Source organism: Epargyreus clarus, unplaced genomic scaffold (assembly GCF_041222505.1).
Source record: "Epargyreus clarus isolate Ecla_fem2 unplaced genomic scaffold, WU_Ecla_fem_2.2 ptg000018l, whole genome shotgun sequence".
In the NCBI taxonomy this organism is placed as follows: domain Eukaryota; kingdom Metazoa; phylum Arthropoda; class Insecta; order Lepidoptera; family Hesperiidae; genus Epargyreus; species Epargyreus clarus.
The window spans coordinates 2,645,450-2,659,565 of NW_027332226.1; the positions used below are offsets into that span (position 1 = coordinate 2,645,450).

The 14,116-nt window shown below is 34.6% G+C and overlaps 3 protein-coding genes across 3 annotated transcripts; all 3 read right to left on the minus strand.

Moving 5' to 3' along the window:
* Nucleotides 1-788: 788 nt before the first annotated feature.
* LOC140749702 (lysozyme-like) lies at nucleotides 789-3,501 on the minus strand. The gene is made up of 3 exons (XM_073082834.1): nucleotides 3,171-3,501; nucleotides 1,556-1,717; nucleotides 789-1,110 (listed from the first exon to the last, which is right to left on the minus strand). The coding sequence occupies exons 1-3, from the start codon at nucleotides 3,295-3,297 to the stop codon at nucleotides 980-982; spliced, it is 420 nt and encodes a 139-aa protein (XP_072938935.1). The 5' UTR covers nucleotides 3,298-3,501; the 3' UTR covers nucleotides 789-979.
* Nucleotides 3,502-5,555: 2,054 nt separating this feature from the next.
* On the minus strand, nucleotides 5,556-7,599 carry LOC140749557 (lysozyme-like). Its single transcript, XM_073082649.1, has 3 exons — nucleotides 7,239-7,599; nucleotides 6,074-6,232; nucleotides 5,556-5,745 (listed from the first exon to the last, which is right to left on the minus strand). The coding sequence occupies exons 1-3, from the start codon at nucleotides 7,366-7,368 to the stop codon at nucleotides 5,615-5,617; spliced, it is 420 nt and encodes a 139-aa protein (XP_072938750.1). The 5' UTR covers nucleotides 7,369-7,599; the 3' UTR covers nucleotides 5,556-5,614.
* Nucleotides 7,600-8,525: 926 nt separating this feature from the next.
* Nucleotides 8,526-13,933, minus strand: LOC140749863 (uncharacterized). The gene is made up of 8 exons (XM_073083091.1): nucleotides 13,763-13,933; nucleotides 13,274-13,425; nucleotides 12,614-12,877; nucleotides 12,083-12,175; nucleotides 11,510-11,892; nucleotides 10,318-10,497; nucleotides 9,551-9,713; nucleotides 8,526-8,736 (listed from the first exon to the last, which is right to left on the minus strand). Exons 1-8 carry the CDS (start codon nucleotides 13,773-13,775, stop codon nucleotides 8,650-8,652), a joined length of 1,335 nt encoding a protein of 444 aa, XP_072939192.1. The 5' UTR covers nucleotides 13,776-13,933; the 3' UTR covers nucleotides 8,526-8,649.
* Nucleotides 13,934-14,116: the final 183 nt, after the last annotated feature.

The following is a 14,116-nucleotide window of genomic DNA, read 5'->3' on the forward strand; positions in this document are numbered from 1 at the left end:
CGTAAATGATCTAAAAACTATTTTTTTTTTAATATTTTTCAAACACGAAATTAGATGACAGTGACAATTTCAATTGTCAAAACTGGTTACATTTTCTTGTTAGGAGTGAGTAATCTTTACTAACCTATGATGTGTGGATAAATACATAAATACGAAAGAAATATCTGGATATTTATTATAGGTAGTAGGAAAACCAATTCGATTATTCATAGTAATAAAGTAGGTATTTCGTATTTACTTTACATGGTTAATCGATTTTCAGTTTATTTCATGCCTATTCATATTTTCTAATTATTTAAACTCTTTCTTATCTATCATCTATTTAACTGCGTTACAATTTCAAGGTCGTCGATTAAGGTTATTAAAAATACTACTAATTACTAATTTACAACAAAGACAACAATTATAAAGACTACATAATTATATCAGTGATGAGTGCTGACAATGCAGTCAATTTTTAAGCAAAAACAACATACATAAGATACATATTACATATGTACCTATATTGAGAAAGAAAACACAGTAGAGTAGAGTAAAATTTTGTATTTTAGTTAAACACAATCAAACTTTTCCCTTATGACTATGAGTATGATACTCCTACATAGGGGCTTTCAGGAATACTTGTATTAGCTTTTCGGAGGTCCTTTGAGGTCGGGGACATTGGAAAGGGCCCCGCGTACCCTTAGAGCGTTTGTCCACCGCTGCCGTCACCGGACCGTCACCGAGAACGATATGACAGCGCCGAAGTAGCGATACATACATTTACTATAGCCGCGTATCCACCGCACTTCCGTCATGTCATATTAAAGTTGGCCCCAAATAACTTCGTTCTCGGTGACGGTCCGGTGACGGCGGCGGTGGACAAACGCCCCTATGGTAAAGACGGAAGGTAGTAAAAATATATTTCTAAGACCCGTCTAAACTAAATACAAAAGTGATAAGAAGAACATTGTAATTGCATTAAATTTCGCAGACCGACTTAGCAATTGCTGATATCAGGCAGAGGACCCTGGCACTTTACGACCCAGCCAGTCCAGGCTTTGAAACCTTGGCGTCTAAAGATCTTCTTCGCACACGTCGATGCAGCCGTGATGTCGTCAGTCAAAAGAGCTAAAATTAAAATTATATGATATATTTTTAGTGAATATATAGATTCGTCAGAATTTAGATTTGAGACTATTGCGAATTCTACTTATATCTTATTTGAATTTAAAAAGTATGTTACATTCTGTTTAATGCAACAAATTTATATATATACGTATACACAAATCTATACCTAAGCTATCATCCATCAATGAGTATTCGTTGCTACATCAACGAGTATTCGGTACTTGTATAAGCACGCATACATGAACGCAATCATGCATCCATACTCACAAATACACATATTTAGAAGTGCATGGCCAAACGCGCGCATTATGTATATGTAGGTAGGTACATATACATATTACACTAAACTTTTCAGCGTACTTATACCCCTATCAGAATATTTATACCCATGTTTTTTGTACATGAAATCGTACACACAGCGAGTGTTGCAATAAAAGTATCTAACCTTTACAAGTAACATTGCAGCCCTTTCCCGGGATGTTGGTGTTGCTGCACCAGTACCTGTCGTTGATCTGGTACAGTCCGTAGGCCCGGGAGCCGTCTTTTTTACTCGGTCTACCGACCACGTCCGTTCTACGGGAACTCTCCGCTTCTACGAGGCACACCCCTAAAACATTTTAAGCGTGTATGACTAGTTTGAATAAGAACAGTCACAGTCGGCTTTGAACATTTACAGCAGAGCAGTATACAGGGTGAATTTTTCAAACGGGCCTTCAGGAATCTATATCATCGGAATCTATAAGGATTAGAGGAAAATGCTGAAAGGAGTCACGAGACCGATTTTGATAAACATTAAAACTGCATCATTACTTTTTTTTAAATATCTTTTTCCCTAGCCGGGAGTCGAAAGAATTCATTTTGAAAAAAAAATACACCCTCTATATTATTCCACTATCTGATAGCGAGTGTCGCTTATAAGGATCAAATTCTGGGAAGTAATGATAAATGACAAACTAAAGTAAAAGCCTCAATTTTAAGAAAATATATATTTTTACATATTAATTTGGCCAGTAAGTTCCCGCTATTCATTAATTTATACATTTCGCGTATTAACGCGCATTTCGTCTGTAAAAAAAAATTAACGAATTTAATTTAAGTAAGTAATTTTTCAAATCATTCGAAAGCGGACGTTTTATTATCCAAGAATTTATGTTTTTTTGTTCAACTTATTTTTACGACCATTATAATAGATATTCAACTTGCTTTGCGCGGAGTTTCGTTTAATACAGATGTAAAGTTGATAATTTGCGAGAATGACTTTTTCGACTCCAAACCGAGTGATTACTAAATAAAGAGATATAGAAAATCATATTCAACGTTGAAACGAAGTTGTAAACAACAAACAATAAAAAAATACTAATTACCTGTTTTTATTAAACCATAAATCGTAAAAACGACGGGAACTTATTGCTAACCTATTAGGTAGGTACTTTGTCGTACTAAGCCGTATGTCATGGTCATAACATCGAAGAAATAGTTGATTAACCAAGAAATTTGAGGGAAAAAAGATATTTAAACTTTGAAGGTGGTAGAACCCTTTGTGGTTCGACTCCGGCGGCACCACCGCCACACCTATTTCTACCTAATAGCAGCAGTGTTAGGCGCTGCTGTGTTCCGGTTTGAAGGGTGTGGTAAGGGAGATAGACTTTTCCGAGGCGTTCCAGCTTAGTCCTCAGGGGTAGCGGCGCATCTGTGGCCGACCTCAGGTAGGAATATCTAATCCTATCTGGGGTTGATTACAGATGTCCATGGGCGGCAGTAGCCACTTACCATCAGGTGGACTGCATGCTCGTCTGCTACTCTCATATTATAAAAAAAAAAAAAAAAAAAAAAAAAAAAAAAAACTAATAATGCAGTTTTAGTTTTTATCAAAGTCGGTCTCGTAACTCCTTTCAGTATTTTTCGCTAATTTGGACATTTTCGAAGAGCCATTTCTTAGCGGTCTGAATGTCAGGTTCGAAGGTTCAAGATCTTTTCCGAGTGAACCCAAAAAGGTTTCTACCACTTGTGAAAAAAAGCATTTCCTATTTTTTGAGTGTTGCGGACCCATAGGTACTTACAGTTTCTCATCTTATCTTCAGGGAATCCTTGCCTTCTTAGTTCTCTAACCAATCCACACCGAGAAAAATGTTTAGCTTCCGAATAAAAACAGACAGAAAATAGAAGCAAAACAACAATTAACTTCATCTTAAAAATTAATTACTTTTATCAGAGTGCGTTCTCGAAAATTTTTGATATTAAAAAATAGTCCTACCGATCTCGTGTTCATAAAAGGTATGATATGTTAAGGAAAATGAAAGTGGTTTATTAAGAAAATGTGGCATTTATAGTCATTCTGACTATACATAATTATTGTTCGTTATTGTTACTGAGTAAGAATTTACTACCAATGGCTCCTTAATGCGTAGTTAGGACACATTATTTTTATTGCGTGTGACCCATTATTTATAAACCGTAAAAAAATAACGATGAAAAATATTCATTTCAATATTTGTATTAAAATATAAATATTGTATTGTATAATTACGATTGCTACTTTAAGGATAAATTCAACTTTTAGTGAAGCAGTTTAAGTAAACACGCAATTTCTAAATATTAATCCAAATTACTCATTTTGATATCTACCTGGCCGGGGCTCAAATTCGTTCCGAAGAGCAAAAGAAATAATAGTTAACAAGTAATAAAAAAATCAAAAACCCGACTGCACTAAAAAAGCTGAAGTATAACAAAAAACGGTGAAATAGGCGTTTCATTATTTTTATCCAGAAAGCCAAATACAAAGTTTAATAGTAGGTATCTGCTTCAAAATCAAAAGATGTTCAAACAATATTATCCTATTTTTTCCTCGTAGTGCTTTATCGCTATATAAAGAACCTATGTGTAAAATTCCAGCACTCTAAAGTTCAGCGGTTTCCCTTTGCGTTGAACTCAGGCACAGCAACACTACTCATTTAGTCAGACAGTCATCTCGATGTTTTATATATATGTATATACAGGGTGTCCCGTAAGTACCACGACAAACTTGGGGAGAACATAGGTTAGAGTCTGACTTCTCAGAGAAAAATAAATTACCTTAATAAAAGTGTCACCGTTTTTGCACTATCGATTGTTTTATATTTTTTGAAAAATTCAGCCCTCTTCCTCTTCTTTCGTTAACTGCGTGTACAAAGGTGATGTAGTGTTTATTTTTTCTATTTAATACTATCAGATAGTTGGTCTACCATATTGAAATGTAAATTGGAGATGTAATGGAACCATAACTAAATAGGGCTATTTTTAGATTTTATTTTTTTTACTATTTTTTCCTCAACTATCCGCGCTGAAAAAAAAATGTACTGAACTATAAGTTCACATTGCTCAGTTGAAGAAAAAGTTAAGGCAGTTTTTGCATGAAAGGAACTGAAACCAACTAAAACGTAATGATCCAGTTTTTATTTAAATTACGTTTGCTACCTACTCAAAACGTGTCAAACAGTACAAAATTACATAATTGACTAGTTAGACACTTAAAAATATCCTTCTTCAATTGTAAAAAAAACAACTAAGTAACTAACTAGAAATCAAAGTAATACAATTCTTCAAGTAAATTTTTACCTTCTTATAACTGTCCTGTTGAAGTACTCGTAAAACTTCATATGTGTGTGTAATTTGAATGACAATGCCATAATTTGGTATCTTGGAACTGATCTGATGATGGAACGAGGGGTGATACTCCAACTCTTCAGCGACTAAGGGTAAAAACTGGTAGGAGATTTACCATCCATCTCCTGGCCCCATCATCAGATCATCAGATATACAAATATATTTTTATAATCTCCGTTTAATTTCCTTTCATTTGATACCCTACTCGATAGGTTCGGTTAACTTTTTTTTTGAAATGTGTTACTTTTTCGGGCCAAACATGGCGGATGTTTGGCGCGAAAAAGTTTGACTTTTTTTCTAACACCTATCTAAGGACGTGTGCAAAGTTTAAAATTTATCAAGCTTTTAGATACAGGTGAAAATTGAGCTCAAAGATTCCGTTACATACATAAATACAACCCAAGCTAATCAAAGCGTGTTTTAATTACTACCTTTTAGTCCGCCACTTTTAACCTACCCCGGTTTACGGTTCACTAGAAGAAAACATTTGTTCTTAACTCTTTCCAGCTACGCGGATAAATCATACACACTTTCTGCAATTATAACCTTGGAACTAATTCTCTCGAAAAGTGACTATTGAAGCTCATAGATATGTAATCAACCCCAGATAAGAATAGAGTCTAACTTGAGGTCGGCCACAGATACATCCCTCAGGACTTTGTTGGACCGCCTCCGGTAATATGTCGCCCTTACCACACCCTACAAACTGAAACACAGCCGTAGCGGTGGTGACTCTATAGTCGAAACTACAAAGGGCGCTCATGAAAATGCATATACCTACAAGCTATTTAGAAATAAAACCATTTCAATGTTCAAAATTTTTATTTGTATAAGTAGGACGAATAACTCAAAAGATCTGTATCTAGCAATTGCTTATGTCAGGTAGATTTGTTTGACAATGGTTGAGCCATCCATACCACGCTCTGAAGCCGTGTCGCTTGAAGATCTTCTTAGCGCAAGTTGATGCTACCGTAATATCGTTGCTTAGAAGTGCTGAAATACAATGAAAAAACATTTTGTTATTTTTTTAGAATTAGTACGACATAAATATTACCTTGTGGTAGTGGAGGGGAAAAGACCTCGAGGAAGATCCAACCAGATGGTCTGACCAGATCAAGGACTTGACCAAGATGTCTGTCACAGAACGTCTGAGACAAGCGAAGACCGAGCACTTTCGCGAAATTTGCAGCACACCTCCACAGTTATGGACCACCAAAAAAGGCACGACCTTCCTACACAAGGCGCAGTGGTGGATACACTTTAGTTAAGGCCTTGATGGCAGGAGAGATCAGTGTCCAGCAGTGTCCCAAAATATACTTACACCTGCAAGTAATATTGCAATCCTTGCCCGGAGTACTAGTCTTACTGCACCAATACTTGTCATTGATCTGGAATAGGCCGTAGTCCCGAGAGCCATCTTTATTTGGTTTGCTGACAATGTTTGTCGTACGTTGACTCTCCTTTTCAACGAGGCATACCCCTGTAAATAAATACGTAGTTTAACTAGATGATGACAGTTTTCTTAAATAAAGTGTTTTGTCCCTATTACGCATCAAATTACATAAGGAGTTATTTTAAAATGCAGAACGACATTTCGATTTTTATTTATTTGTGGATAATACAATTAAAAGCTGTTGATTTTACGACTTGGGTTAATATTTTTGTAGTAACGTTTTATCAAATGAACTCAACAAACAAATCAAAAAACAAAACAAATAAATATAACGGATTTAACCGTTATATTTATTTGTTCTGATAACAATACGGTACAGTAAGATGTATTGGTTAGATACAGTTTAACTATACTATGATAGTCATAGATCAACAAAGATAGACTTTGCCTCTAAAACAAAACATCGCACAAAATCCTACAGTTGACGTTACGTATAGTTCAGATATACATTATTTTTCAGTTTAGTGTGATTTTTTTATATAGAGTAGGTACGTAGCTGCCGAACATGTAATCCACCTGGTGGTAAGTGGCTACTGCCGCTCAGGGTCATATGTAATTAACCCCAGACAAGATTAGATTCCTACCTCAGGTCGGCCACAGATGCCGTTACCCGAGGACGAGGAATGCCTCGGAAAAGTGTGCCCCTTATCACATCATTCAAACCACAATACAGCAGCGCGTAACACTGTTTTTATTAGGCAGAAATAGGTATGTCGGTGGAGCCACCGGAGAAGAACTGAGGGTTTTACGACCTTTAAAATTACCACTATAATGTTATTTTATAGTTATGTACTTTGAAGGTGGTAGAACCCTTTGTGGTTCGACTCCGGCGGCACCACCGCCAAAACCATTTCTGCCTTATAAAAGCAGTGTTAAGCGCTGTTGTGTTCTGGTTTGAAGGGTAAGAGAGACATAGTTTTCCGAAGCGTTCCGGCTTAGTTACCGTTATGGGCGGCAGTAGCTACTTACCACCAGGGGGACTGCATGCTCGTCTGCTACTCCCATATTATAAAAAAATGTACATATTACTTACAATCTCTCATTTTGGCCTCAGGGAACCCTTGTCTCCTCAGCTCATATACCAATCCGCATCTTGTAAATTGTTTGCATTCGGATTGAATAAATAAATTTAACAAAAGCACTAAAACTACAATACGAAGCATTGTCTAAATTTTTGTAAAAATATCGTCTTCTCGACCCCAATGTCAATATTGTTATGACTTCGTATACAATCTCTGTAACAATAGCCAATAAAAATATTTCGATAAAGCTTAAAATTTGGCGGATAACAGAGATTCATCCATAACAAAAACAATGAAAACACGTCGTATTTTTGTACCACTTGAATATAATTGAGTATAAAAAATGTTATATTGAATTTAGACACAGTTTACGCTATTATACGGTCATGTGTTGTACGGTCATGTGGTAGTGCCATTCGAACAATAATAATCAGTCATGCAATTTTGTTACTTTTTTATTTAAAGAAAAAACTCAGTTTATATACCTTTCTTAAGACATAGAGCTTGTCTAAAAAATGCAAAGAACTTTTTCGAAGTGAAACATTGGCGTTTTCTCTGGTGATGTGTATTTTGAGGCGACGTTGGCCATTTTTCACTAAGTTGTCCGTCTGCCTTATCTACAGGTTTATTTTAATAAGTAATACATACTTGTTATGGCCTAAATAATAAAATAAACAAAAATACCAAACCAAACCAAACCTTTTCTGCTTCCATTTTAACCTATGCATGCGATTAATATAATTAACGTTGTGTATTGTAATATTATATTAACTAACTATACTGCGATGATATCATTTGTTATTAGGTTTGGTTGCAAAACAACTATGTCTCATCCAAAACAATAACTTTAATTAACAAATGTTTTGTTTTTCTTTATATGTAAATGCGAACATATATTGACAGGAAAATGCAGAGACATATCCATTATGTGCAATATCGTCCATCGAATTCAATATAGGGCTGATATAAGGAAACAGTATTGATGAAATATGACAATAGGATAATTATAAGAATGCTAACCCGGCAAACGTTGTGTTGCCATATAAATAATAAAATGTTAAGGGTGAACAACCCTTATCACTTAGGGGTATGAAAAATAGATAGTATTCGATTCTCCGACCTACTGAATATGCGTATAAAATTTGGTGAAAATCGGTAAAACCGTCGAAGGAGTACGGTAACTAACATTGTGACACGAGAATTTTATATATAACATATGCCAAGCTTTTAACTTGCCTTGTCGTTCAACATCGCGTGAAATCAGTGAATGGCGTAAAAAAAAAGAATCAAACATATTGTTTAAAAAACTTTTATTCTAGCATAACTTAAAAAGATCGTGACCTAACATTAATAACAGTAGCAGGCAATTTTATATTCAAGTTTTAGTTTACACCTAATTATGATACAAAAAATTATATTATTTTAAATGCTTATATTTTTAATTTTCTCTTCAATTTTCTTCCGCGCTTCAATGGTCTTTTTCATTAATGTCTCATCCATAGATTTAATCTGAAATAAATATGGATACAATAAACGAGCAGCTCAGACATACAATAAAGTTGACAAGAAACTTTCTATTTACAAAATGGCATACTATGAATGTAAAAAAGAATTAATAAGATATTTACAACCACTCACTTATGAAGAGATTGAGTCACTACTGCAAGCGTAAAACAATTAGACACACACACGCACACACATACTCACACACACCCACACACACATATACACACACACACACGCACACGCACATACAAACATTTACTTATACAATTGCTCACAAAAATGCAAGTGCACTAACAGTTTTAATATTATGTACTTGTGAAATACTGGTAAATTGTAATGTTATGTAACTTGTTCTTCTTATATCCTAACACAGGCATATTTTGCTTAAAAGGAGGCTCTGGCCACTTATATTGTAATGAACCTAATCTGAAAAGCAATAAAGTATTTCTATTATTTATATTTCTATTTCGTTTATACATAAGTAAATTATTACATTCTACACATTAATTTATACTTTTTATTTATTCTAATGGTACCTCCATTAGTGTAAATGTAATGTTATTTTCACATGTATGTGATTGATTTCTATTCTATACCTGAAAATTTGTATTTGTTTATATACTCGTTTTTATGTTTTAATGACACAGACAAATAAATAAATCTAAATGCATCGTTTAGATTTCTGGCTTGCCGGGAATCGAACCCAGATCTCTTAGCGTGCCAGACCGGTATCGACCACGCCGAATCGTCAAAAATCGTTTTCATGTTCATATGTGTACTAATTATTAATGAAAGATTGAATCTATTTCATACTAACTTCACTCGTGAAGCTCTCCTGAATGCTGGCAAGTTTCTCCATACCCTCCGCCTTCTCTTGCATGTATGTGGAGGTCAACTCCTTAATCTGTTGCGTCCGTTGGATCAGCTTATTGCATCTCTCCTTGCATTTCTTGTCTTTTTCTTCTGTGTCCCGTAAGTTGCTGGAAATTTTTTTACAAATAATTATTAAACAGAAAAATGTATTACCAGAGATTTGAGATTTTGCGACTTTTCGCTACTGGTCAGGCGGTGGCGCCAGTATACCTGAATTACGTTTTCGATATTTTACAGCATACATTTTTTAAGAGTATGTATGCGATTGGCCAAACCGAAACTACAACAGCCAAAAATTATCGATTTAAAAAACTTAAATGTTTTCATTTCAGTTTATAAGAAAAATTTTGCCCTTAACTGGTAGTTAAACTAGTTCATTCAGAAAAAATATCACGCCTTAGTACGCCATTTGATAATAATTCTAATAAAGATGAAACAAAGTAATTATAGATGATAAATACATATTTAACCTGACTGTAAAGCGTTATGTTTTTCGGGTGTATATATATATATCTCGATTGATTTTATTAATTGGACCAACCGTACCTTCCAAAATCTTAATATATAGAAATGAATGTTGTCTATATGTGCTTTATAGAATTGTAAACTAAGCATTTGACCATGTGAAAGGTTGAGAGAAGTTGTTCTTTTTATTGTTTGGTATGGTCGAATTTCGACCACTGGAAGACCGCTAGTATAACATAAACATACGTCTCAGCCAACGTCTTCTCCTGTCGCCTCTTGTTATCAGCCTCGTGAATGCTCTTCGCGGCCGCTTCCCTCGCGGCCGAGATCTCAGCCAGTTGCACCTCCAGTTCACCGAGCTCCGTCTTCAGCACATCTAGCTCTCCCTCCATGCTATCTGAATCTAGATCACCGTTCTCGTAATCCCTGGAAATATTTGAAAATTCAAAAATACAAATACAAAAACACTTTATATGTCAATTTACTTCCTCGAACAACAATTTTGTGCCAAGATTTGATTATTACTTTGATGAAACATTACCAATAATTAAAAATGTCGAATTTCGTAAACAATGAGATTATTCTATGTCATGCTATAAGGCTCTCTATTATAAATGTGCCCCATTTTTTCCAAATGTCTTATGCAGTTGTTTTAAAAATTCTACACATTAGGGGCCGTTCAAGTATTACGTAACGCAATATTTGAAGATTTTTGACCCCCCCTCCCCCCCTTGTAACGCACCGTAACGTTTTTCTATACCCCCCCCCCTAACGTTACGTAACACTCAAGTGTCAATTTGTACCCTAAACTCGCTAAAAAGTAATATTATAGTTTTTATCCTTGGGATACTTTTACTTACATATTTACTTTATAATACTAAGAAATAAAACAAGAGATTTTTAATGCGAATAACAGTAAAAACTAATAAAACATCAACTCACGGGCAGGCAAAAATATACTTGTCCTTTTTAACTACACCTAGTCGCTGTCGGATCAAACAGATACTCAGGACTTAGTTCGGCTGAACCAGCTCATTCAAACGTAAATGAAAAGGGTTGCCAATTTAAGAGTTTTAATTCTCTATTTTTTATTAAAAAAATGTTACGTAACGTGTATTACGGAGACCCCCTCCCGCCCCTGTAACGCATCGTAACGTTTCACAAGACCCCCCCCTCCCCCCAAATTGCGTTACGTAATACTTGAACGACCCCTTACTCACACAATATATAGAACATTTAAAACATCTTTTCATATTTTCGAAATGACTATGTTAAAGTTCATGTTTATATTTGCACAATACCAAAATTCAAAGACCTTATCTATCTTTATTAAAATGTACATGAACGGCAAAATCTTAGGAATATGTGAACATATTTATGAATTGACTTTGAAAGACGAATTATATGTTAATAAAAATCATATTCAAATAATAATTACCTCAAACTAACAGACAGTTTTGTGATCTCGTGCAATAGGTTGTTAGCAGCATCGAGATTTGGTTTTATGGTTTGCAGATTCTTCAAACTATTCTCCTTTTGCATTAACGTCTCTCTTAACGACTTCAACTTCTCCTCCGCTTCCTGTACATTCTGTGCTGCCTGTTTCTCCTGTGCCCTTATATCCTCAGCATCGTAGACCCTAAGGGCCTGCTTCTTCTCAATTTCAGCGATCAAACTATCCTTGTGCCCTTTCTTCTGCTCAAGGGCTATGTCGATTTGCTTATTCTCTTTCAAAATTGCCTCAAATTCTTGTTGTTTTTCATCATGAGCGTCCTTTTCAATTTTTAATTCCTCTTCGAACTGTTTTATTTCAATTCCTAACTGAAATTTAAAAAGATAAGATTAAAAAACAATATATGAAAAGAAATACACAGAACGCGTTCTACAATCTTGAAAAACAATTCAAATATGTTATTAAGTAATAACTTCAAGTTTGTCTATAAAATTTGTGATATAATCATATTAGCCGTTTTAAAATTGAACTTTTTTTTCTTTTTAAAAGTACATTTACCATTTCTAGTTGTTCAGCTCTCTTTCCTTTCTTCTCAGCTTGTTCATTAAGCATTTCTAACAATTTATTTTTTCTATCTTCCAAGTATTTTACCTAAAAATATAAATAAAATATATTTTCATATCTCATGAAAGCGTGCCACATATTTTATTATTACCTATGAGTTTATATGAAAACCTCCAAGTTAATACTTGTTAGATAAGCATTTGGTGCGCACTAGCAAAGAAATTAATTAGAATTAATTAGTAATTGTGTGTGTGTGATTTAAGTGGCCAATTTTAAAGATCCTTAGGTAGATGTATGAATAATGTATTTTTAAACTATAGATCAAAGTTGACCTGAATGTTTTAGCTCTGAAAGAGTCATAGCTGAAATGGGTAAAAGAAAAGCAGGTATTATTAGAAATAAACTATTTCAACACATTTATATAACAATTAAATCCACAAATAACAATCCACACTCCTAGAGCAATACACTATAATATCACTTAACAAAGCAGGGTATATTACCACAATCAAAAATAATAAATACCTGATCCATCTTCGAGAACAGCACTTCCTCATGAGGCTGAATATCTCCAAGTCTGTTTTCATTAAACGCTGTGAGGTTCATCAGGAGCAGGAGAATGGAATGCGAAGTGGCGACCGTTGGTTGCAGGAAATGTGTGATGCTGACCGTAATGTCCATGCGAGGTATAAACGCAAACAGGTATTTGATCACACGAGTCATGTTGATCACTGGCAAGAGGTCCCAGTAATATATTGTGTTCTCATTGCGACTTTCTTCTGGTGGAGGCTGTGGAAAAAAATTATACATATTTTTATCAGAGATATTGTCTTATTTCCTTACAAACATTACTACTGAGTTACTAACAATGTGTAATTTTATCTAAGATTAGTCACAGATACATTACTACTCCTGGCAATTAAATTGGATTACCTTAAATTGGTATGTCTCCCTTGGCATACCTTCGGAATTTACATTTTATGAATAGTAACAGCCTAGTGATTTTAAAATTCCCTGATAGAATGTACATTTTAATGTTTAAAAGACATCACACCCTAAGAATGTGTCCAACCCATCAGCATTTAAAATACTATTATTAGGCAAAAACATAATGCTGCTGTCAGGGTCCAAAAAAGGTCCAGAAAAGGTTCTACAACCTTTGAAGCTTTATCACTATATACTGACCGCAAGAAGAGCGTCCTCATCTATTCCTAGCCTCTTGAACACCTGAAACAGAGCGCCCATCACGGTATGTGGCTTCTTCAGGTCAGCAAGAGTCAGCTGGTAATGTGGAAACACACTGTTCCAGTCCTCGAGTAACTTCTCCGGTGTAATTGCTGATGAAAATGAAAAAATAATAAATAAGTAAATTTAGTAAAACATATTTTCGAAATGTATCTTCTTTGAGAAGAAGGTCTTCTCAGCAGAAGCGGCGCATCTATGACTGATGTAGGAATATAATCTTATCTGGGGTCGATTATATACGTTCAGGGGCGGCAGTAACCCCATGGTTACGTTGCATATCGAAGCAAACGACCTTGCATCGATATGCAAGGTTGTCTGCTAGTCCAATCTTATAAGAAGAATCTACACATTCAGTTGGTTTTGATAACTTTATAAACATTTGGTTTAAGTCGGACCGATCATATTTATAATATCTTTATTTACTATTACCTTTTTGAGCCATGATTTGATTTAAATACCATAAACAACTTATAATAATACAGCAATATCACGGTAATTCCCTTTATTTATTCCTTTTTTATTTTAACAGCAACAATGAAGTTTTCAAATTATTTTAAATTCTAACGTAGCTTACGAAGCAAGAAAACGGTTTCTCAATACAAAATACGAATGTCAAATGTCAATTTTGTCATACATGACACTAATGATCACAGAATACCTATACCTTATGACTTGTAAGTTCCAGTCTAATAGATACTTTGTCAATAATATTATAGATTGGAATAATTATGAAATAATTTGTAAATTCAATTATATTTTTAAATGCTTATACATACTTTAAAC